Genomic DNA, 26743 nt, shown 5'->3' on the forward strand with positions numbered 1-26743 from the left:
GACTTGTGATCATTTTATACTAGCACACACAGCTAGCGAGCTAAGTTGTATTATCATAGTGCATAGTTATTATTATCCCATGTCTGCAGCAGCATAGTACCTGCATACATGTACATAAGGTTTTAGTTGTGTACCCTTTGATGACCTACCACTGTGTAATTTGGCTTGTCAAAGAAAGTTTTTGTTTCCTGTTGGCTGCGTTGTTGATCTAATTATTTATTGGGTTGCCTCTGGGTGTGCTGAGCGGTCATATTTCATGAGTAAAATTGACATCAAATTTGTGAAGTTGTTAGGAAATTATATTTGAATATTAATATTATGCCTAATTAATATATTAAATTTAAAACTTAAGTACCATATTAATTATAATATTATAAGTTTTCAAATGTTTTAATTTTTAATTTTTAGACATTCTGAAAAGCAGATGAAAGATATGACCAAAATGTTTACTTGAAATTTTACCTCTTCGGAAAAACAAAAAACACAAATCATTAAAAAATGCCAATTTCAGGTTACAAAAACAAAATTACGTTATTACAAAAATACTTGTAAGTTGCACAAACTTGTATAAATAAACAACTATAATAGTACTCTTAAATAATTCTGATATTAATAATTTCCACAACTTATGATTCATCAATAGCTTTAAAAATAGAACCTTTCTCCAATTATTCACAAATTATTTGCTTAGAGCAGACACCCAATCACCATTGATATAAGAGATTTTGTGGCCTGAAATTTACAGAGAATTATTGACCACCCATTGTATTGGAATTCTATTGTATGAAACTTTTTTTGTTTGCTGTTTGACATAAGAATTCATGCATACTGTAAAGTCATTTGGTTAATAATTGCTTGGGAATAAGTGGTATGGGCATCCATTATGATGTGGCAATTGTCTATCTTTTATGACTTTAATGTGCTTATTGACCCACAATGTTATGATATCATTCTTATACAATTTCTTTTTATTTTGTTTCAACTGGTATTGATCAGTTTAGAAATATCTGGAGAAGAATTTTTAATTTGACATAATGACATTTTAAATGTTTTAAACTGATCATGATGCATGATGAAAGTATACATTTGATTTTTCATTTGTGATAAAAATTTATATAAAATTAAAAATAAGAAACAAACAAACAAACATATTAGTGTTGCAAGAGTGTATAGAGAAACATGTTTTAATTTTACTGATTTAAAAATTCTTCCAACAACAAGTACATTTAAGTGGTGGGCAAATCTGGGGTGAATACCAACTAGGGTAACAATACTTACTTGATCCATTTTAAATTTTACTTCAAATTTAAGGTAATATTTTTTAATAAAATTTAATTTGGAATGATTGTCAAAAAGAAACGAGCTGAGTACATGCGTGAAATTAAATTAATCCTAATGTAGCACAATGAAAGATGAATAATTAATAAGGACGAATGAATGCTTAGATCCTGGAAAGAAAATGATAACTTCAATCAATTTGGAATGTAATTTAAAATTAAATTTTAATTTTATTTTAAAAAAGCAAATTTACAAATTGTACACAGTAACACTTTAAAGTTTACTTTCAACTATTTGCACCTCAGAATATGGGTTCAAGATTGCGGAGGGAAATAATGAGAAGAAAAGAAAAAAAAGAAACATGTAGCTCGATCTCTATTTTAAGTTTGGCTTAAAAAAATCAATCCCGCAGGGCAACCATTGTAATTTGATCTGGGAAATGTGTAACTTAGGGTTATACAGAGTTGCCAAAAACCTGACACAAATTACAATTTAAATTATAAATTTGTATGAAAAAAAGACTCAAGTTTCCACAGAAGTGTTCCATAAAACATGGTAAGGTGTTTTTTTTTTTTTTTGTATGTGAGGGTTGAAATTAAGCGATTATCATGATTAATTATTCAATACCAAGCATTAAATGATGGCAATGAATGCTGGTATTAACGTCAATGATTTAATTATTGATATAATCATGATAATGGTTTACCTACATCGCTTATCAATTTCTGTGTTCAACAGGTAGTGACAATAATTGAGAAGCACTCAGGTGGAAAAGTTTCTATTGACTGACTGGCAACACTGTTTACATTGTTCACTTGAAAAGCATGGATAAATAGACCTAATAAATATTAATGAGTACAACAAGGGTTCTCTAAACCTGTGCACAGGTATCATTACGGTGCTAATAAATATATGGTTAGCAACTAGAATAAAAGTTTTTAATGTCGCCCTTTGAAAGTATACAATACTTGATGTGTGATGGTGTTCGCCATTAAACATATTGATTTTAATAGTGTCAAAGATAAGGCCCTTCACAATTGAGTCTTAGTTTCCTGTTTCATGGTTGAAAACTAGGGATGAGGCGACTTTTAATTATTAATTATTAATTATCTATTATTTTCTTTATTTTAAAACAAGTGGTCGCAACCTACATCAACCTCTTTGGACTAGGAACATGCATTTAATTATTTTACAACTATGTTTGATTTTATACATAAGTAATGGTACCGTTATGTTCTTTGTTTATGCATCATTATAGCTGATATAAGCAAAGTCAGAAAGTAGCAAATGGAAGTCATTAAAAGTTATTTTTAAAGAGAAAATCCAAAATAAAAATAAAATAATTAAATATTTTGCAATTCTCTACTTTGGACGCGCGAGGGAAACAGGAAACTAAGAATTATTTGTAAAGGGCCTAAGACATTTATTTCAGCAACATTGAAGCAATTGAAATAGTTTTCACATTTAATTTTTTTTAAATTACGAGGTCCAGCATAATTATGGCTCCATGGACAGAATTTTATATAAATTTAAATTACAACTTTTTTTTTTAGAAAGAAATATAATATTTAAAAGGAAAATAATTTTCATATACTAGTAAAATATCTATCTAGGCCAATACATAGCAGGTACATCTAGGCCTATATAGGACTATAACAATAATGACATATCCCTTTTTACCAAGGATTTACATTTTAGTTTTACAAGGTGCTTCAGATGAATTCTTAAAATATACAACATACAGCAAATAATTATGTGTCATTTTAATTTTGCACAACTTTTGATTTCTGAAATTATGTGGGCCTATTAAAATTATAGATTTTTTTTTTAATGGTAGATTTTCTCTTCTTAAAAATGATAGAAAATATAACCTTTCAGTAATACTTGTGTTCAAAAGTCCTAGTGATTGATTGCAGAAAAATGCAATTCTTGTATTTAAAATGCAATTACACTAGTCCGCTCTGCCGGCTTCTTGTTGTGACGTTTGTTTGCGTGTTCTCATCCGTGGAAATAGAATGTGTTAAGCATCCACTTGATTAGGTCAGCTAAATATTCATAAGCAAATTATTTACTTGCAATACATTTTGTTTGAAAATGAAATCACAATAAAAGGCGACAGTTCAATAAAATCAATAGAGTGTTACTGTTAGGGAAGAAGCAGTGTCATTTTACCCCGGCATTAATACCTTCTGATCTATGCTAATAAATTGCTACTTTTGAAGTCAAAATAGGTTTAGGTAGGCAGGGGCACATTGCAGCTGAGGAAGAATAAGCTGAGGAAGAATTTGGTGAGAATCGGGCCCATACGCAGGGTGTGTGGTGTGAGACCACCCCCCACCATTTGAAAAAGCATAAAAAGTAAAAAAAACAACCAATTTACGAGCTTTTAACTTAGCAATGAAAATCGGTTTTTACTTTTTTACATGATATTATCCAATTTTATATCAGTATTGTGTTGTGCCTGGTCATTAATACAACATATCTAAAAGAAAATGAAAAAATCTGATTGTCAAACGATATGTTAGATTTTCTGATTTGTATTTGTCACTGATAGTGCCAACGCAGGAGAATGTTTCAATATTGACTTGAATAATAAACTTATCATACCTTTGTAATATCAAAATAGCTCCAACGTCAGATCTGATATTTGCTTCCGACAAATTTCACTTGAAAATTTGAACCACGCAGCTCATTACTTAATCATTTTTATGCAATTCACATCAATTGACTCTCTTTTGCTCAAAATAATAATTTAATTTCAATTCCACATGGATGATGTCAGCACAGTGAAGCATGCATTAATTGAAGCATACTGTAAATGACTTCAATTACTAAAGCGGAGAGTCAAAGTTGGGTCTTTTCACTCCTTTGATTGTATGCAAATCTCAACACCAGCCTGGTATACAAGACATCATTCAATTATTTCGGCCCCATGGCACAAGAAAAAAAACTCAATTTATATTGTTTATACAATTACTTTATATTTTATGTTTTATAAAAATGTTCTTGGGTAGCAAACTTTATAAACAGACTTTGTATTTTTGTTTAACTTTTTAAAACTAAATTGTGTTTCATTGTTTATAAAAATCATTGATGTTAATTTGTATTTGTGTTAAATGACTTAAAGGGGTCTTTTGTGATCCACACCCTTATCTCCACTTTTCTATAAAATTTAAAAAAATACAGATATTTATACCATCAGAAACCTCAGGCTACATAATGTTTGTGCAAAATAATTCTTGCAGATTGCTTCGTTTGCCAAAAATATTGTCTAATTTGTATTCTGTTAACAATGAAATTACAATAAAGTGGCATGGCTACAATATATGGAGCAATGTAATACACATAATTAATCAAGCATAACTTGCAACACAAAATCAGAATCAACTGAAATTTTTGGAATAATTTTTTTTGTGGTTATCTTATCGCCTGAAACATGCCATAAAAAGAGCATGCTAGGATCATAAAATGCTGCTTTAAGAGATATCATGAGGTTGGGTATAATTTTTCCAAATATGAAAACTAAACTCATTATATATGTATACATTATTATTGTTGTTGATGTCAACCATCCTCTTCCTATAATCTTCAACTAGTTGAATAACCTTATTCCTGTACAGGAAATGACATTTATAGCCAAGATATGATTCAATCAAAATATTGTTTCTTTGAAAGAAGGACAATAAAATGGTTTCTTAATAAATGACTTAAAATAAACAATGTGCAAATTAGAATAAGTCATCCAGAGACAGAGTTGTGGCCAGCTTTGTGATCTTATTGAATGTATCGGTACAAATGTCCAAACACATCATTAAATTAATTTTACCAAACACAACATTAAAATATATTTTTATTTCCAAAAACTAAATAAATATGAGTACATTTTAAAAGATATTTATAAAAACCCAAACTTACAAATTACAAAGAAACAAATTCTTATTCCAAACAGTATGTTTTGAGGAGGAATTGTATTGTAATTTAGGAAATCTTTTTGTGCAAAAAAAAATGTCACAAATTCGCAACCAAGTGCGAGAAAAGGATGAGCCATGAAAATTCCACTCGTAAGTGAAAATTACAATTGCTTGTGTGAATCAGTTTTAAATTTGTTCGAGAATTCTTTTGGATTCGCCCAGTAGAATTTTGCAAGAATCCATGGATTAACTTAGTATGATAAATTGAAATATTTATGAGAATCCATTTAGATTCTTGCAATTTTGTTGACGAGAATCTTTGCGAGAATGGATTCTCGCCGAATTTTTGATGTTCTTAAATTACATTTTTCTGATTGCTATAATTTTTAAAACGCAAGCATTTCAAGACAAAGGAAATGTTCAAAATTATGACATTCTGAAATATTCTCCAAGAGCCCTGCATGCTAGGCCGGGGAGCAGGGTCTTAGGCAGGTTTTGAAAGTTACCCGTCCAAAAATTGTAATAATTAAAAATTACAAAGATGAAGATTAAGTCCTAGTGCACGCGAAGCGTGCACCGCGAGCGCCTTGGCGCGAAGCGATGAACGGGTGGGGTCCAGGGGCCCGCCTTAGGGCCCCTGGTGGGTTACAGGGGCAAAGCCCCTTTTGGGGGTCCAGGGGGCGAAGCCCCCCGGAAGCTGTGAGGATTTAAGCTAATTTCGGACGAAATTTAGATGTATCTGGGACCAATTTTTCTTTTGTCATTTTCATAAATCAATGAATTTTGTGACAGGTAAGTTTGTGAACAAGATGTATGGGGGCAACAGATTTAATCACAAAGTTAGTCAATCCTAATTATATGTCTTGTCTTGGGCATGAATCATGCATTTGTCACTTCCATGTTCAGTTCAATGTTTGCAGAATTTGCATTGAAAGGGTTTTATTTTAAAATATGGAACAGGGCTAGAAATTGAAGGTTATTTTACCTGGCATTTGTTTTAAAAAGTTGTCCTAAATGATTAAACTGGGATTTTGTGATGTTTTGTTGGCTTTCAGCCTTAGTCATGTTTTAGAAATATTCTTCAATAAAACTTTGTCAACATCTTTAGCGTCTGTTTGATTTCCTGGGCACACAACCTATCCAATAATTTAGGCCTATTAGGGTCTATTTATACACATGTTTTACATCCAGGCAATAATGTAAGCTACTGGTGCCAGTGAGTTTAACATAAATTCCCAAATTTGACATTTTTTTTAAAGACCAATTTTATTATTTATATATTTAGGGGCCTACAAAATGAATGTTATAATATAATATAATTTTAATATATAGATATGGATTGACCTTTGTTTATTTGTTTTCCTGTTTTGTTTGTTTACTTGTTTATTTTTTGTTAAATTTTTTTGTTATATTTTCTATGTCAAGTTTATTCATTCATTCATTCATTTGTTCATTTTTTCATTCATTCATTCATTCATTCATTCATTATTTTATTCATTCATTATTTTATTCATTCATTCATTCATTCATTCATTCCTTTATAAATTCATTCATTCATTTACACTTTTTAAATGTGTGTACTTTTTAAAATTTATATTTTAATGTTATGATACGGGCATATCAATTATTCACAATACACAAGCTTTTAATGTGAAACAACTTCACATTGCACTTTTTCAGCTTGTATAAATTTTCCAAGTTCAAAAATCAAAAAAGGATACAAGTTTGTAGTAGAAATGGAGCAGACAATTATTGAGACTGGGTACTAATTGAATTCCCCAGCAGACGGTATTCATTTCAGGCTAGTAGCCTTGTGTTGTTTCCCCGAGTTTCATTATCTGCGCAAGCAAAGGATTCTATTTATTTTGATGGCGATAAGAGTTAATTTAATCAGTTTCGCAGGTCAAACATAAATCGAGCCCTTGTCACACACATGTGCAATTTGATAATAATGAGATGCCTTGTATCTGTTGTTTCATAATAGATGTACATGTTTGTGTGTACATGTATCAATATTAATACATCGGAATTATTTATTTTGTGCCTGCAGAGAAAACTGCATTAAATTATGTGTTTATATTCAGTTGATAAAAAAAATGCAACAATATTTATTGTTTCATAAATTGCAGTTACCAAAGTTTAAGCACACATAAAAAAGAGAAAAAAAGGTAATAATTTTTGGAATGTAATAAATTCTGATAAACAGCTAAAATGAATGAATTTGAAATTATTGCAAATTATAGTGTTTTGTGCATTAGAATCGAGAATCTGTTGTAGTCAACACCAAATTACTAAAAGTAACCCATTAATTGAATTTTACACTAATTCATTTTTCTTTAGACAAACTATTTTGATCTTTGTATCTAGATGAATTTAAGCGATTAATATTCCTTATAGAAATTTCAAATCAGATCTAAATAATATTTGGTAAACAGAATTGCCAATTACTCCCATAGTCATAAATTACCTCATTCCTTTGCAACAATCAATTTCTTAAAATGGCTACCTCATTAAAAAAAAGATTTAAAAAAGATTTCCCTTTCAAAACAAACTCATCGACATTTACAAGTAATTTAATGTATGCCTTTCATATAAAATCTGTCTTCAAGCACAAGGTATGTTGTTTTGATTCTCCATATATTCCCTAAATATAGCATTTAGTGACGTTCTCGGTTGAAATTACAAATCAAATCTAATGATCTGCTATTTTGTCTCCTATGCAGTGCTTTAAGAAGTGCATAAATTTCCCCGCATATTTGTGTGTAAGAACTGAGGGACCGCTACTAGTGTTCACCAAATACTAATAGAGCGATGAGCGCATTTATTAATCATGCCTCGCGCTATCTCGTGCCTTGAATACATCTGCCATTTATTATCAACAATTTTGTGTTGAACACGGGTAAGCAATCGGTTTGTGTATAGTTATTTGAAATAATACAAGACAGACGTACACATGGTACACGCAGAATTGAATAATAATATTTTGTTTCATTTAATTATCCACCCTGTACATTGCTAGCATTGATGGTCAAAACAGTAGCTTGTGACCAAGTTTTTCTTTTAAAAATAATAATAATTAACTAGTAAACAATTAATAACAACAATGATTGAATTAAAGGTTTAAGAACACAAAAAAGTGAATAAAATTATCTGAAAGCTCATTTAGTAAAATTAATAATAGAACAAAAAAAAATGAAAAAATAAATATAATAATAAGTAAATTGTACTTTTCACTAAATATTTACAGCAATTAGATTCTTGGTTGAATCAATTCAATATTTTCTGCAATTTTCCTGCAAATAAATTATTTGTTGAATTTTCATCTTACAGTATCACCTGATACTATGATCATGAAGTGAGGAGCATAATAAATAAGTTGAGAAGACGGACGTATTATCATAACGGTGACAGTTCCAAAAATAGAGACTCGTCAGTAAATCGGTCATATGATATTTATGCCCGGCTTACACTTGATCTCATTTTGAATTCCAATAAATTTAATTTCAAAGCAACAGATTGCCTGGTCACCTATGAACTTTAGATGCAGGTCTTTTATCAAATTTAATTAGATATTTATTTATATAATTTTATTTATTAAAAATTAATATAAAGTGTGCAATATTTAACTGATAAAGAAATCAGTGATTCTAAACAAGTGATAACAATAAATTACGTTACTCAAATTATAAAATGGTTACTATTCTTTACCTAGAAGTGGTGAGGTCAAATTATGAACAACATCACCAACTCTTATTATAATTTTTAAGGAAGTGATTAAAGAGAGGGTAAATATCCGGGTTAAATATCATGATCAATTTTAGTAAAAAAATGACAATTTATTTAAATGAAGAAATTAGATAGTGCCTTTAAAACTGTGAACTACTTAACTACTTAGTCCTTGATTTATTTTCAGTAATTATTTTTAGAAGAGTTGCACACATTTGCATGTACGTCAGTAAGCAAATCCTGTGAATTTTTGCTGAATAGAGCTAACATGGCATTCTTGTAAAAGAATCTGTAATTTCTATTTATAATCTGAACTCTTGTAGAGTGATAACAAGTTTGGGCAACGTCATGGTGGGATTTGATTGGTTGGAACACTGGTAAGAATAGCCTGAGCGGGTCAAAGGTCCCCGACAATCAACTATTATAGCTAGCAGGCAGATTATTGTACTCAAATCTGGTATCAACGTGATCAACCTGTGGTTACAATGATATTTTATAGGACCCTGAATATTATTTTACACAGATTGACATTAAAATTTTTGTAATAAAATGTTTTTAAAAGAAATTGAGAGAGTATCATTTTTGAGAATGCTTATTTTGATGGATGAGTATATTTGAAAAAGAATATCTTGATTAAATTATGAGAACACTTTTCTTTAAAAAAAATCATAATTTTTTATAAATCTTACATGGAATGTTAATTTAAGCCATATAAAATTAATTTAGTAGAGTTGGTCCATTTTTTTTTCTTTTTAAATTTTCCAAGTATTTTAATTAAACTTAAAGCTCCAGCAATTTCATTATGATCATAAAACAGGTAATTAACCAACATGAATATCTAAGACATTTTTGTATGGCCTCATGGTTTTCTGCGAATATGCTGGATTAAAATTCTCAAAAGGTTTGCACAGTTTCAAGGTTGGGAGTATCATATGTTTATTTAGACCTTTAAATATAAAATAAATTTTTCAGAGTTGGTCCATATTTTCTTTTTCAATTTTCCAAGTATTTTAAACTTAAAGCTCCAGCAATTCATTTTGATAATTAAAAAGGTTAATTAGGCAACATGAATCACTTTTAAGACATTTTTGTAAATTGTAGTATTTTAAAAGGTTTCATTTCCAGAATGTGCTGATTTAGGCATTGAAACAAACAAACAAACAAAACCCACTCTCACCCTCATCAGTTCATAAAAAGTCCTCCAGACGAGAACAAATATCTTATAGCCTAACATGTGACATAGATCAAATTTAGAATTCTATTTAATATTGATTTTGTCACAATGCAAATAAATAGCAATCAAGATAATATAATTTGATGTCATAGATAAAGATCTCATAAAAACTGGAAGCAGATCATTCTTTCAGGTTCACTAATAAAACTAATACAAATCCTTTATTTTTGTTGACCCATGGGAAGTTGCTTAAATTTCCTGTTTTCTACAATCCTACGCGATATGAACAGTAATGATCTCATGCCCAATGACATAAGCCAACGACCCCCAATCAATGGTATTGGCTCCAAATTTGACCTCAAGTTGTAAGGTATGAGTTTTTGTACCCAAATTTTCAGATATGATTTCTTTGAGCATGTTGAGTGTAGATCGAATATATATTAAGAACCGTGTACTTCCAGGTGAGCATTCTTAAAAAAGTTTGTAGTGAATCCTACTATATAATATCACCAACTCGTCCGGGCTCAGGTTGTGATGCACTCGGAAATATAATAGCTATATAGCAGACTTTCTTTTTCCACTGCTGTTTTATTTGAGTAATTTCCTTATTAACAATTGTATGTAGATAGTGATCTCTATTATAGCTGTGAATAATACACACAAAGAATGTCATAAAACGGTGTGGAAACGAGAGTGCAAGATTTGCATATCATTATGACTGGAGTGACACATACTTGTTGTGAAAATTTCTTAGTTTATAAATTCGCAAAATATCAAATGACATGAAAAATTGTAAATGACTGTATTTGACAGAAAGAATGAAATTATGTTCAGGTGATGAAAAAACACCAACCTGTTTTATTGGCCCAAACGATGGACTGACCCAGATTTTGTGGTGTTTTTTTTTTTACTTTTTGCCAAAACTATGTAAAATCAGCTGATTTGGGCCAAAATTGATTGTTTTTGACTGAAAATTTTTGAAAAAATTCAAAACATTTTCAAAATATGTTTGCAAGAAAATCATCACATTTTTGCCAAATTTTCAAGCTTTCTGTGATATTTTAGGGTCATTTTGGCCTCGAGAAAAATAAAATTGATGACCGACCAATCCTAATTGAAAAATCTATCGCCTGTAAAACAGTGGTTCTTTTAACTTCTTAGTTTCAAGATTTGTTGATATTAATCAAAGTTACTTATTATTGATGGTAGATCATATACAATGTACAACCACTTTTTTGTCATCAACGTAAAAGTAATTTTTATTCTCTGTTGAACACAAGGCAGATATAATTATAATAATTCATGTATATTATTTACATAGCCTACATTGTCCTTAGATTAATATTGGAAATGGAACAATCATTTTGAAACTGAAAGTGATATAAATAATCCATTTTTGATACTTGAAACTTTAGAAATAAAGCATTTTTAAGTGCTTTTTTTATGTTGATAGAACAGTGTAATGTTATGTGTAATATAGCGCCTACAGCTGGGACCTACAATGTACTTTATTACAATTAGTGCATTTCAGAGGGAATAAATATTATTACGGTAATTTTCTGTTTGAAACATTGTATAAACCCTTATTATTTGTTATTTTCAATTAAATGTGATTTTTTTTCAATTTTAAAACATATAAAAGTGTTAGGCCAAATAAAAATAAAAACATGTTTCTCATCCGGGTTTTCAAACAAAAAAAAAAGAAGAGGAGAGGAGGGGCTTTTTATTTTATTGAACCCATATTCGGCCCTGTATTTAGCATCTATGGAATAATGTCTGAAAAAAGGATGAGGTTCTGGTAGGTAAGCCCCCTCTATCACAGAATCTACCAGAAGTTCAATTGTGGCATATTAATTTTACAACATTTAAATGCACCCAGATCAGATTTATAAAAAAAATATTATCATTACTAACTCATAGGTCATAAGGCTTGATCAAATGATGAGGCATCTGTGATCATTTGTACATAGGAAATGGCTGGCAAGTTGAAACCGAGGTCTTGTTGAATTTACTTTTGAGACCAATTTTGGTGTCATAGAGGTATGGGATTCTCATGCTAGTTTAGGGTCTCTCAGACTAATTTGGTATTGCCTGTCCTAGCAATTAGTAATAATTGTTGCAAAATCATGTCTGTATTAATAACCATAATTACCTGTTCATATATGATGTTACTATTTATAATGGTGGCCATTTTCTGGCCTGACAAATATTTACCAATATTTAATGTGACACAATTTAAGCCAGAATATGTTTTAACATATTGGTAATATCTACACCTGAATGGAATCAGCCAAATTTGTTGGGTCTGTACCAAGGTCAACAGAGCAATTTAGACATAAAGTCATAATTATGACTTTATATCCACCAATAGAACACCATGTTAAATGACCATAGCCAGTGGAGTTTCTTTCACTTTCCCTTGTTATTAAAACTTCAAATGAACATACAACCTTCCATTACTAATATCATTTCAGCATTTTGGGTAAAAAATAACAAAATTAAAGATTGATGGGAAAATCGTACATTATGGCTTTAAATGTCAATCTTAAAAATGTGTATAATTTTATTTAAACTTTAAAAATGCAAACTATTTATATAAAACTTCCTAAATATTTTAGTCACTAGAAAAATGTGGCTATAACATAGCCTTGGGTCAATGTTTCTGAGAAAAACTGTTACCATTGTGGGTAAGCTTTTATTTCACATCATGGCTAAACAATAAAGCACTTATACTTTGTTTTATTTGCATGGTCAGAAATTCGTTTTGCAGTGCGAGAATCGATCTTGAATTAATTTGCGGCAGAGATGCCACTTTTTCAGTCCAAATTCCCACATTTTTATTTTTTTCAGCCCGTTTGGGGGCTTTATGGTCTGCTGCCTTCATATGCTTTTTCAGGTTTTTCTCACCAGTTTCAGATTTTTTGAGTGAAGCTGAGTGGCATCTCTGTTGCGGGAATCATTTGATTCTTGCAAATCAACTTTGTGTAAATTACAAATGTTTGCGAGAATTAACTAGGATTCATGCAAATATGTTTACGAGAATCTTTGGGAGAATTGATTCTCGGATTCTCGCCAAAATTAACTTTTTAGTAAATTACAAAATTTTGCGAGAATTACAAAATTTTGCGAGAATTAACTAGGATTCACACAAATATGTTTAATGAGAATCTTCGGAGAATCGATTCTCAGATTCTCGCCAAAAATTCTGACCCTGATTTGGTTGATGATGGCCAACAGATCAAAGTAATCTGAAGGACATTGAATCTTCATGGTGAGCGCTTTCTGATGAAGTGCGAAATATATTGTATAAAGTGGATAATATACATTGTATATATTTAATATTTTGGAACTTTATTCCCCACGTATTACAGGATGAGGTCATCGCCGTGGAAGGCAAGTCCATCTTCAAGCTCGAAGACCTTATGGACTGGGTCTGCACTGGTGTGGAATGGAACCGGGGTTCTCTGGCAGTCTGCAGCAAGGATGTCAAAGGCGGACCGCAGTGCAACAACAACAATGGACAACTGGATGACTTTGCACTCAACAACAGTAAGCTCAACTATGCAGATGTTAAGCAGGAAAAGAAACTTATAGGTAGGCAAGAACATCGGGCTAGAACAAAAATAGCGCCAATATCTTTAGGATCATTCAAATAGATTGATAGTTTGAATCGAGTACGGTTTGTGCATTTGCAGTCACTCACTGTGCTCTAAAAATTTAAGCTTACAAAGAACGAAAGTAGTAGTGCAAAATTTGCCTTCAAAATACTGACAAGAGTAATACTGTTCACATCTGCATTGTTTTACCTGAATATATCTGTGGTTTGTAAGTTGAGATGCAACATGGTTTGATCTTTGGTGCTGGTTTCAAGTTTTGAAGTTTGTCTGTGTCACCCTCATCATCATGTTGGTTTGTAACAGGTGTTGTACTGTGATCATGAATCAACATTATTTCTGTGCTGGCAATGCTACATCATTCACTGCCTCTATATTTCAGAATTAAGTCAAACATTGCATGAAATAATTAGAGGTAAAAGGTCTGTGTGTGTTGTTTTGTGCCTACCTTTCATCTGGTAACTATGTTGGAGTCTGCAGAAGAGGTGAAAGCATGTTTGCCAGTGGAACAGTTATTAAAAGTGCATGGTTACTGCATGTGGTGTCATCTTCCTTTGTATCCCTGTGAGCTGATGATACAATATTTATGTGTTTCAGTTGTCTTAGAATGTAACAAGGGCAAAATTCAACCCAATTCCAAGTGCATCTTTTTATGTAGGCCCCTATGTACAGATATGTGTGTTTATTGGTAGTGTTTGTGTGTATCGCTAAATCCACTTGGAGGGTAAAATTAGGGGCCAAGAATTTTTTGGTAAGTCTACAGGGTGGGGGGGTAGTATTTTTTGGTAAGTAAGTATTCACCCTGGTAACCATCCAAACAAGAACTGTTTCAAGAGCTCTATTTGAACAGTTTTAGGGGGCTATCATTTTGTTCGGAGGGGGGGTTTCATACATTTTTGGAAAGAAAAAATAGGGGGGTCATAAAATGTTTGAACAAAATGTAGGGAGTCACAAGACAGCCACAGATAGTGTGTTTATTTAAAAAAAGACTGATTTCAGTACAGTTTTAGGCTGTTTAGGGGGTAAGGTGTAACGGTGGTGGGGGGTCATAACATTTTTGTTGCCAAAATAGGGGGGTTGCAATTTTATTGACGCTGACTTTTTGTAAATTTGGGACCCCCCCTTCTGAAGAAAATGATAGCCCCTTAACCCAGCATATCGCAAGTAAGCCGTTGTAACAACATCAACAGTGGATTCGTAGTGTAAAATCCCAAATCACATATTACTTATGATGCATACACTCTTTTTGTAAAATCGGCTTTACAATACGATGGATTTCGCAGGAAAATAATGCAACTCTTTTTTGCAACATTAATTTCTGATATATCAATTTTTTTAAATCGGTTTCGAAGTGCATCATCATTACCACAGTCCTGCCCCTCAGACAATGCCTGCATATACTTCTCATATTCCCTTATCATTCAAAAGGAATTTAGAAAAGCAAAGGAGTACAGTAGGTATAAACTATAAAATCTGAATTTTCATCAAAAATGTCTAGACTTCAGTTTCTGCAGACACCATCGAATTATAATTACCAGTGGTGTACATTTCCTTTTAACATGGGGGGGGGAGGGGTTGTCAAAAAATATTGCCATATTGAAGCTGAAATTGTGAAATAAGGTGTTAAACTTCACACAAAGAGCACACAAATGGGCACGGATTTGAGGTAAATTTGGTTAGAAAATCACATACAGGCATCAACATGGGGGGGGGGGGGGATTGTATGGACCGTATCAAAATATTGCGAGGATTTACGCCTACATATATTAACCAAGATTAAAGAGAAACAGATTCTTTAACAATTATTAATTGATCAAACAAAAACAAATCAATAAAACAAAATGTCAATGAATGCAACATCAATATCAGTTCATTTAATTAGTATTCATTCAATCTTAGTATTATCACAGATCCTGGTATTATTGACCTCTATATTATCTGAAGTGAGTGATTACAGTTTTCAGCATTTCATTTTATTTCAAGCAACACTAATTAGGTTAGAACAGCAATAATCAGTGCATGCATGCCAAATGATATTAAATTAATTCTCGTGCAAATCTTCCCGACGTCAAATCGCTATGACAACCCGTGATTTGCACAGGATATAACATGACAGGACAAAATATCGCAATAATGACTAACACATCATTTTCCCCGCCGCTATGTGTTCATCGAACAAGTAAGGGGAAGAAATAGAAGTTATTCGGCAATGTTGTTTTGATGCTATTCGTGTTTCACAGATGGCCCCTGGATGATGAGTGCGAGTGTATGAAAGTAAGAAGGTAGATAGTCAATATAATTGACTGATGCCTTCATGTTCAAGTTCAACGGCAAATAATGCTCTCTTGTGAATATTAACACAATGAAGATATTTTGAGATCTATAAAATAAAGAAGCCACAGAGTTGCTCTCTTGTGTGAATAATAGATACATGTTTGGTTACATTGTTATTTTTGGGTTTTTTGACACATTATGAAATAATGTTAGTAACAAGTACAAGTTTTCTGGTCATTTTGACCTGCAATAAGGGGTGTAGCCAGGGGGATACCCCGCCCAAAAAAGCCCAAGAAGGTTCACTTTGTGACTATTGCTTTTAATTAGATTCTTTATGGCTTCTCTCTTGTAAAAATGGTTCACAATTTCTAGGAAAGGTCCACTTTTGTGTAAAAGTGTCCACTTTTTCAAAATCCACCCCTCCACAAATAAATCCTGGCTGCAAAAATGGGGTAAAGTGAAAGAAAACACACTATATTGACCACTCAGCTGTGGTGCCCTATGAGCATGATGAGGGATTCATTTCAATGTTACCGTATTTAAATCAAATAAACGCCCCGGGCGTTACATTTTCCCAAGGGGGGGCGTTTATTCAAGGTCAATTTTAGAACGATAATTCCCGTTAAAATCATTAGGTAAACTAAAACACACGCTAAAATGACGAACTATGAACTAGAAACGCTGACTTCTGGCTCACTTCCGGGTTTCTGATCCAGATTTTCGCCAATTATTGACACTTTTATCGACCATGTGCGCAACTTGGTAAGCTTACTACACAAGATAGCATGGAAATATCGGCATTTTTGAAACATCTTGGTTGATAAAAGTGGTGGGGGCGTTTATTTGAGGGGGGCGACTATTTGACGAAATACCGTATATATTTTTTTTAAAAGACATTAATTCAAAATTGCTATGTTGTCCTTCAAACACAACATATGTTTTCCTTCAAACACAACACATTTGGCAGATTACAAATTCATTTGAAGTTGGGACATGTGTAAAAGCGCAAAATAATAATACCGTACTGACGCGAGTATAGTCCCATTTTTTTTTTTTTTTTTTAAGTTATTTATTTTTTTGTTTTTTTTGTGTCCCAGGATCTAGACCTAAATGCTAGGATTATTCATGGTTGACCTAAAAAAATTAAAAAAATTTCAAGATGTTTTGTATTTTTAATATGAAAATTGATAATTTGTATTCATGTCATACGATATTAATGATTTCAAAATGCATTCAAATTCAATGCATTTTGAAATCATTAATAGTCCCACCCCCCAATTTTGAAAAATGTTCACCCAAAAACGGGGTGGGACTATACTCGCGTCAGTACGGTAGTATGCTAAAAAATCACTTATGAAAAAAAAAACAATTTCATTTTATTATGCACAAACACAAATCAAGGTATTTTGAGATACATAAAAAGGCTTAATAGCAATATGATTCAATCCATGCAATATAAAGGGTAATCATGGGCATCTAATTAACTTCTGCAATCTGCATTGATGTGATTTAATGAAATGAATTGACCTGCAAGGAAGCTATTGTGAATTATGGTGTCAAAAAGGTTGTGCTTTTTCTTCACAATTAGTCTATAGATCACCTGTACAGGCCAATTTATGTGAACATTTTGATAAGGCCAAAAAAAAAGGTTTGTCTCAAAGCTCTCGCACGCATTTAGGGTTGTAAAGGGGTGGAAAGTTTCCGGGAATTTTGGAAAGTTTCCCGGAATTTTGAAGGGCCCTGGAATTTTGGGAATTTTCAATTATTGGCTTTCATTATGTTTTTAACTTGTATTTTAATATTTAATCATTCTGAAAGCAAATTAAATCTTTTCACAACATATATATGATGTATAGTATTGTTTACAATCAGATAAGTGCTACCAATGAAGAATAGGCCTTGTTTATATGTTCTTTTACCACAGATTTTCAGTATTAAAAAAATGTGGGATTTTCCAAGTCCATCATCTTGCATATATATTTTCATCCTAAAATGTTGCATATTTTGGGAATTACCATTATAATAGCTAATTGCTATTTCTTAACCAAAAATGTATGCAGTTGGGATTTTTCAATAGCATACTGAGACCAACATTCCTCTTTATTTTGCCTTTAGAATATGGGAGTCATTTTGATTGACGATGTAACTTGACTTCCTCAGCTTCAAATTGCTATGAAAATGGAAAATTTCTTACCATTTTCAGAAATCATTTGTTAAATACTTTAACAGCAAAATGTTGATAGTATTCTATTACCTACTAAAATAATAGAAGTCTTTATGTAATAAGATTTAAGATAATGATTATCCCTTCAGAGTTTGTGGTTATTGTTTCAAACTCATTGTAAGATGTTTTACAGAACAAAAACATAACGCAGTAAGATCTGGTCATTGTTTTCTTTGATAGAAATGGTTATTGATCATTATTGAAGTTCTTTATTATGATTGTATGCTCTTATAAATTAGTCCAATACCTAATCTACACAGTGATTCCCCTGTTTAAACTTTGATTTTTAGATTTGAATGAAAATTCCCAATATTCCCGAAAATTCCCATTAATTCCCATTAATTCCCAAAATTTCCAGTGGAAACTTTCCACTTCAAAAATTCCCGGGAATTTTACAACCCTACACGCATTTGTAAAATCGAACGATTTGAAAAAAAAAAGCAGAATTTTTTTTAAATGTAAATTTAAAAAAAAATATATTTTCCGGAAAAATTTGGGAAAAATCAGATTTTTTTCTCAAAATACCATAAAAAATACCAAGTTCGGAATTAAAAAAAATAGCATTTTGTATAAAAATTGAAAGTTTAAAATAACACACATTTTGAACTGTTAAATTTGGGGACATAATTTTAAGAAAGTTACACACATGGGTATGGCAAGTATATTGCACAATAGAACAGAAAAACCTGGTTTTTCGTCGATAAACCTGGTTTTTCAATCGAAAAACCTGGTTTTTCAATCGAAAAACCAGGTTTTTCAAATCGAAAAACCAGGTTTATCAATTCGATTGTCAGAGTTTTTTGATAAACTTGGTTTTTCGGCTGATAAACCAGGTTTATCAAAAACTATGACAATCCAATCGATAAACTTGGTTTTTCGATTTGATAAACCTGGTTTTTCAATCGAAAAACCAGGTTTTTCGAATTCGATTGTCATAGTTTTTGAAAAACCAGGTTTATCGACCGAGAAACCTGGTTTTTCGCTGATAAACTTGGTTTTTCAATTCGATTGTCATAGTTTTTATTGATAAACCTGGTTTTTCAATCAAAAAACCAGGTTTTTCGAATTCGATTGTCATAGTTTTTGAAAACCAGGTTTATCGACCGAGAAACCTGGTTTTTCGCCGATAAACTTGGTTTTTCAATTCGATTGTCATAGTTTTTTGATAAACCTGGTTTTCAATCGAAAAACCAGGTTTTTCGAATTCGATTGTCATAGTTTTTGAAAAACTAGGTTTATCGACCGAGAAACCTGGTTTTTCGCCGATAAACTTGGTTTTTCAATTCGATTGTCATAGTTTTTTGATAAACCTGGTTTTCAATCGAAAAACCAGGTTTTTCGAATTTGATTGTCATAGTTTTTGATTATCAAAAAAACTATGACAATCGAATACTATACGCTTGCACTCCCCGAGTGCACTTAGGCTAGATCCTCCAGGCCTCGAACTCACGCACGGCCGCTTCACTGTGTTGTATTGAGGACTGGAGCAGGGCCTGGATTGGAGCAAACAACGTTCGAAAATATGAATATTGAGTAGATTTTGATTACGCTATTGATTTCAGAGACGGGAATATAAAAACAACAGACGCTTATGAAGCCGAGTGGATTTGCTGATTTATTGTGGTTTGCACGCTACATAGGCCTACAAGGAGCTTGAAAACAAACTGTCGAGTACCACAACTTCGTACACGCATCGATTCCCCCCTGGTACTGTACACTCCATGCCAGCAAATTTTCAGCAATTTTCCGTCCGCCATTTAGTGATAAATTTTTGATAAACCTGGTTTTTCAATTGATTGTCATAGTTTTGAAAAACCAGGTTTATCGACCGAGAAACCTGGTTTTTCGAATTAGATTGTCGTAGTTTTTGAAAAACCAGGTTTATCGACCGAGAAACCTGGTTTTTCGTCGATAAACATGGTTTTTCAAATCGATTGTCGTAGTTTTTTTGATAAACCTGGTTTTCAATCGAAAAACCAGGTTTTTCGAATTCGATTGTCATAGTTTTTGAAAAACCAGGTTTATCGACCGAGAAACCTGGTTTTTCGCCGATAAACTTGGTTTTTCAAATCGATTGTCATAGTTTTTTTTTTATAAACCTAGTTTTTCAATCGAAAAATCAGGTTTTTCGATTGTCATTGTTTTTGATAAACCAGGTTTATCGACCGAGAAACCTGGTTTTTCAAAAACTATGACAATCGAATTCAAAAACCTGGTTTTTCGCTTGAAAACCAGGTTTATCAGTGAAAAACCAAGTTTATCGGCGAAAAACCAGGTTTCTCGGCCGAAAAACCTGGTTTTTCACCGAAAAACCAGGTTTCTCGATCGAAAAACCAGGTTTCTCGATCGAAAAACCAGGTTTATCTACGAAAAACCAGGTTTTTCTGTTCTATTGTGCAATATACTTGCCATACATGGGTGCATGTATTTAAATTAAATACAATTGTGGAATGTGAATTGTTATTTCTGCAGACTAGAATATGTCAAAAATTTGGCTAAACACTGTTGAAGATGCAAAACAAAATTATAATATAAACAAATAATAGTAGTAATAATTCAAAGGAAATGATTTCTTCCGAATTTCAGTTTAAAATTATAGGCAGGTTCTCATTATTTGTCATGTAGGTGGTTGAAATATCTCTTCCCTGGGAAGACCACAATGCCCTAGGTTTGAGTTAAATAATTATCTTAAGTAATAATAGTAATAATGCAAAGGAAATGATTTCTTTGGAATTTCGCTTTATAGGCAGGTTTTCATTATTTCTACATGTAAGTGGTTGAAATATCTCTTCCCTGGGAAGACCACAATGCCCTAGGTTTGAGTTAACTTAAGGGCATCCATGCAGCAAACTTGTCATTGTGGATTGTAAACAGTTAAATGTGTTTTATTATTTTCACTTCAGTGATAAAACCACTAGAGCATAAATTATTTTTTCCATCTTGCTCTTTTACTTGTTTTGTGTGTGTGCATTAATTTCGGCAAACACTATTCAAGTTTAATACTTTCTGATTTGAAAGAACCAGTTCACAGGTTTCTATTGACATTTCCAAAAAGGGCATATACCTTGTACAGATTCAGTACTGAAGTTTGTTTGGCTTATAATTTGTTTGGCTTATAATTGGCAAAAAAAATGATACTTCTAACATCATCAAACATAGAATGGCGTGCAACCAGTGTCCGATTTACCAGAAAAAAGTTACTGGCATTTGTGCAGGTAAAAACATAGAAAATCTACCTGCACAAAGTGAAAGTATAAACTTGCACACAATTTAACCATATAAAATATGAAGTTTGTGCCGTGAAACTAATCATCTTTTCTGCAGATGAAAAATAAAAATTGGTGTCATTTCGTAAGGGGTATTTTATATTACCGGTACTTCTACTGATTAAGGTTGGTCTTAACCCAGGAATTATGGAAACTTTCGGGCCTCATAACGGCTAAATTATTGGTCTAAAGTATACATAGAATGGCAATGACTTTTTAAATTCATATGTGAGGTCAAATTTGGGCCAAAATGCTCATTTTTGGCCCAAAATCCAAAAAAAAACACGGTTTCTTGGGCCAATTGTTTTTTTATTAAAAACTAGATAAAAATATCTAGGAGCCGTTTTCTTTTTTTTTTTGAATTTTGACCAACTTAAAGAAATTAGCACCCAAGGTCAAAAAATGCTGAATTTTTTTTTAAAATCGTAAAAAAGCCAGATGTTCACCCAAATTTCAAATATTTTTGATGAAATTGGTCAAAATTCAAAAAAATAAAAGAAACGGCTCCTAGATATTTTGATCTAGTTTTTACAAATTACAAAAAAAAAAAATTTTAGGCCCAAGAATTTTTTTCTTACGTTTTTAAAACGAAAAAGAAATTTTGGCCCAAATGTGACCTCACAAATGTATTTAAAGCAATTATTATAATTAAATAAATGAAACAAATAAATAAAAGTTATCTATTTTAAATGTAAGACAATGAAATAATAAAGTAAATAATATGAATATGATATTTCGACCCCAATGCAAGATTATTATCAGGGAACAGCAGTGTGTGAGCTTTGGAAAGTTTCCAACTTCTCAGCGTGCTACATTGTTGTGACACAGAGCGTCCTGTGTTTGGTCGCTCTATTACTCTACTATAATAAGGGTTTACATTTTTAGACAGTACGTTAGTCTGAAGTAGTAATCGTTTTTCCCTCTGTGGGGCCTCATATGTATCATAGTACCAGACCCTGTAACTAATGTGTAATAAATTGCATATGACACGGCGTTGCAGCCACTGTTGTTTATCAGTTCGTATCATCATTTTTGAAAATTGCTGTGATTTGAAAAATTTACTATTTTATTGCATTTTTAATTACAAAATAAAATAATTGCTTAGATTTGGGTTCTTTAATTGATTAAATATTTATGTAAAATTAGTACAGTTACTTAGATGTCAAACATTAAATATTTTTATAATTTCTTACATAAGATATATTTCCTCATAATTTGGAATTCTTGGAAACAATAAATTGAATCTAAGAATTTTTTTTTTTTTTTTGAAAATCATAAGATTTAAATGTCACTCAAATAATTGAAAAAAACTAATGAAGTAAAAAACAAGCAAACATTTGATAAACAATTATGATTGTTTACAATCATTACAAATTACCTGTTACTATCGGTAAATTACATATAATGGTAAATTGTATTTAAGAGATGGCAGGCAAAATATAATTTCAAAGGAAATTCTAATTTGTAGTCAATGCAATATAATGCACAGAGTCACAAGCTGTGCGACGTACGGAATTGATCAGTTATTTAACAGAAGATGTTACTCTGATAATACTGAATTTATTATTATTCAGTACCCGCCACACATGACATTCCCTACGTCAGCCAGTTCTATTTGGGGATCCAAATATAACGAGAGAGGAAAATTAATATTTAACGTAGAGGTAGAAAAATTAAGGGTGATGTATTAATTTTAAGAAATATAAAATAAGAAATAAAGAAAAGAAAAATGATGTAAATGAATTGTTAAAGAAATAAACAGATAAATAAATGGATAATGAAATAAATAAATAGATAAATAATTTAATGTATAAATGAAAATAAGTAAATGCTTTCAATAAATTATTGATATAAGAAAGACTTTTATAAATTAAGAGTGAATAAATAAACTAAATAAATAATGAATATAGAAATAAACCATAAATTAAGAAAAGTGCAAAATTTAATAAATGGGTAAACAAGTAAATGATGGTACTAGAAATAATTTGATTAAAATAGTACAATAAATTTTAAAATAGAATAAAATAAACAAATAAAGAAAGAAATAGTATTTTTAAATTAATATTAGCAAATGACAAAAGCTATGCAAATATTGCATAGCTTTTTAAAAAGAGATTTTTGCAAATCATAACATACATGTACATCAAATATACAATATTAGATACTAAGTACATTGTAAATTTTATTAAAAAATTAATATTTTTGATGAAAAACACTGTCACAGATGTTTTTTTGTTAATTAAAACTAAAACTGAAGACAATTAATGTTATCAATAGTCGTGATTGTAAGCTATTGCAATCCAGTCCAATAACGATCAGATTACATAGCTTCAAGACTCCTACGTTTTTTATGTCAAATAAATTGTTTGTCTCTCTCATGGATAATGAATTATTTAAAACGTGGATGAGCAGCGTGTCTTAGAGGAGCTGATGTTCTAAATTGGGATGAGCATTAGCCAGAACTAGACAGTCAATCATGTCGCGTAAATGTCACATTAATTTGAGCTCAGAATTATGCGAGTAACATGAAACGGCTATAACATTCTCAAATTCAAGGTGTATTTATTTTTGTTACAAATATTGCATTGTTATTATTTGCAATTTGTTGCAATTTAATGATGATAATAATAATTTTTAATTTAAAGTTGAATTATTACCACCAGAATAATAATTTATTAAAATTATATTATTACTTGTAATAAATTTCTTTTGAAATATTTAAATTGTTGTCTTTGCTATTTTGTTTGTTGAACTAAACTGTAGCTGCATTAACAACAAAAATGCAAGTAATATTTTGAATTCAAAGTATTCAGATGAAAAAGACATTTTTATTTTAATAACCACTAGCTACTTTTAGCATACAATTAAATTGTTTTTATTGTTTTATTGACCACAAGTTTATAAAGTAAAAATGAAAAGCTTACTTTCAATTTCTATACAGTGAGTCATTTATCACAGCATACAATGGTTCTATGCCATATTTTCCGGTGTTAAAATAATAAACAAGAATAGAGATGTTAATGTGCTGAAATCTTCCCAGTGTGTGGGTTGAACAATTTTATGTGACTCAATTAAAAGCATAGCTAGTTGAAAATATGTTTGGGTGGTGTCTGACTAAAGAAAGAAGCCAAACAGATCAAGTAACTAGTGGAAACCAGTGATTAATTACTGGTGCTGATTAACACATTAATTAATAAATAGGGTAACTAGTATTTTGACAAAATCAACAGTTAGCATTGGGTCACTCTGTGGTATGCTGCTGGCAGGGGTTGTGCTGCCTTGATTTTGATGATGCTACTATATACCGGTATATGGTGGGAATTAATTGTGCAGTCAGATTGACCCATGCATTGTGTAGAATATAATTTAAAGAGGTCAAACATTGATGGGACTGATTTGAGAATTTTAGGATGAAACTTGAAGAAAATGCAATTATTATTGTAGTTCTAGGATATGCAGCATAAATTTATAACTTGAGATATTTTACCTCTATTTCACCTTGTCCCTGTCAATTTACCTATAAAAAGCAAAATATTAAATTTGAAAAAAAAAAAATGGAAATATTTTTGAAAATTACAGAAAATATTAATAAATTTATGAATGTTGTGATTTTGAATTCTTAACCATTTTGAAAATACTATCACTATCAACTCACAAAGTTATGAAATAAAAAAAAGAAAAATGGTAAAATAAAATTTAAGAAAAAGAAAACGATTGAATTTGGATTGTTAACAGCTCTGAAATGAAAATACAATCAACCACCAAAGTAGGAAAAAATAAAAATATTCCATGAAAATGATTATAAATAAAAATTGTTTTGAATCTTGATTTTTTTTAAATCAGTAATATCAGGGAAGTGTACAATCATAGTGTGAACCCAAAAAGTGTATTGTATGACGTTTGAAAGGAAAATATTTTATTTTGATAATCAAGAAATAATCACGTGAACGTAATTCAAAGTTCAACTTGTAAAATGTGAGGCCGGTATGGGAGACATTTTACATTAGTATACAGTGAGTGCTTATCATGCTTATATACTGGAGTAATGTTATTGAAAGATGGGGTTGACCTGTTACAGAGACAGGTATAGTAACCAGGGATTATGTGAAGGAATTCCAGCGAAATTTAGCCAGCAGCAAACACCATACTAAACTTGAACTCTCATTACATCAATATGCCCCATATCAGCTAAATTAGTCTCATGCCTAATGCCGTAGTCCAATACACCTCATAGCTGTTAAAGCTGAGCTGAAGTTGTGGTGGATGAGTTTTTGTACCTAAAATGTTCACAGTTCATTGTATGAATGTGCAAATGTATAGAGATGAAAGTACCTAGTCTTAGTAGATGATCATGTTTGAGATATTACGGATGGTTTATAAAGGATTACAAAGTTCATTGACCCGTGTTAAATGGAAAATCATGGTGTCATTGATGATACACATGCATTCTGGTGATGATGTGCCTGTTTGAGTACGTGCGGCCGGGGTTATTGGAATTTTGAAATCACAATTGGGAAGTCAAGGGAGGTGTGCTTGCCAAGCGTGATGTTTGGAGTAAGGAGTGAATTATAGCTCCGTGCACATTGGTGGTTGTGACACTATGAATCGGATAGATACAGCCATTTTTTCAATTAAATGACAAAATTTCAACTTGTGTGGGGGAAGAAAGTTTTTTTAAAATTTAAAATTGAACATGTCATCAAATTTATTTATTTTTTTAATTCCAACACTTTTTGAACTTGAAGATGGGGGAGTTTTAAATCAATTCAATTGAAAAAGTAGAGGCCTAAAGGAGAAAAGACATTCATATTTCTGTGTTATTTTGTGGTCAACTTGGCAAGTTTTCATATTCATGTTATACTATTCATTTGATAATTTGTATTATTAACATACAATCACAGTGGTGACTAGTACTATCTTGTATGCATCTGTGTCACACATGTTTACAGTATGTAGAGCCGCTGAATGCATGTTTAATCGCGCTATAGCGCTAACCTTTACATCGTCATGTTCATTATTCAGGCCAAGTAATATAAAGTGTGCATAGCTATTTATAAACCTGTTGGTCACAAGAGGGTGCTATTACTGAGTTGATTTTGCTTTGATAGTGTGTGGATGCATGATTGTTGAACTTCAAAACCCGCAGGTGTGATGATGGGCTTGCAACAGGTTGAGAAGAACTCTGGCTGAAACTTTACATCTATTGTAATGGATTGTTTTGTATTTGTATGGTGGTGTTGTATTGAAGAGAATGTGATACATTATTTCTGGCCCAT

General features: G+C 31.4%; 1 protein-coding gene across 2 annotated transcripts in view; it reads left to right on the forward strand.

Moving 5' to 3' along the window:
- The window catches only part of LOC140147974 (uncharacterized), a 41929-nt gene that overhangs the window by 2085 nt on the left and 13101 nt on the right, over positions 1–26743 (forward strand). The window contains exon 3 of one of the 2 annotated variants that reach the window (XM_072169790.1): positions 13461–13683. In XM_072169790.1, the coding sequence (XP_072025891.1) occupies positions 13461–13683 (223 nt within the window). The remainder of the gene's footprint in view (positions 1–13460; positions 13684–26743) is intronic. The other variant, XM_072169791.1, reaches the window with a different exon arrangement.

Source organism: Amphiura filiformis, chromosome 3, assembly GCF_039555335.1.
Source record: "Amphiura filiformis chromosome 3, Afil_fr2py, whole genome shotgun sequence".
Classification (NCBI taxonomy): Eukaryota; Metazoa; Echinodermata; class Ophiuroidea; order Amphilepidida; family Amphiuridae; genus Amphiura; species Amphiura filiformis.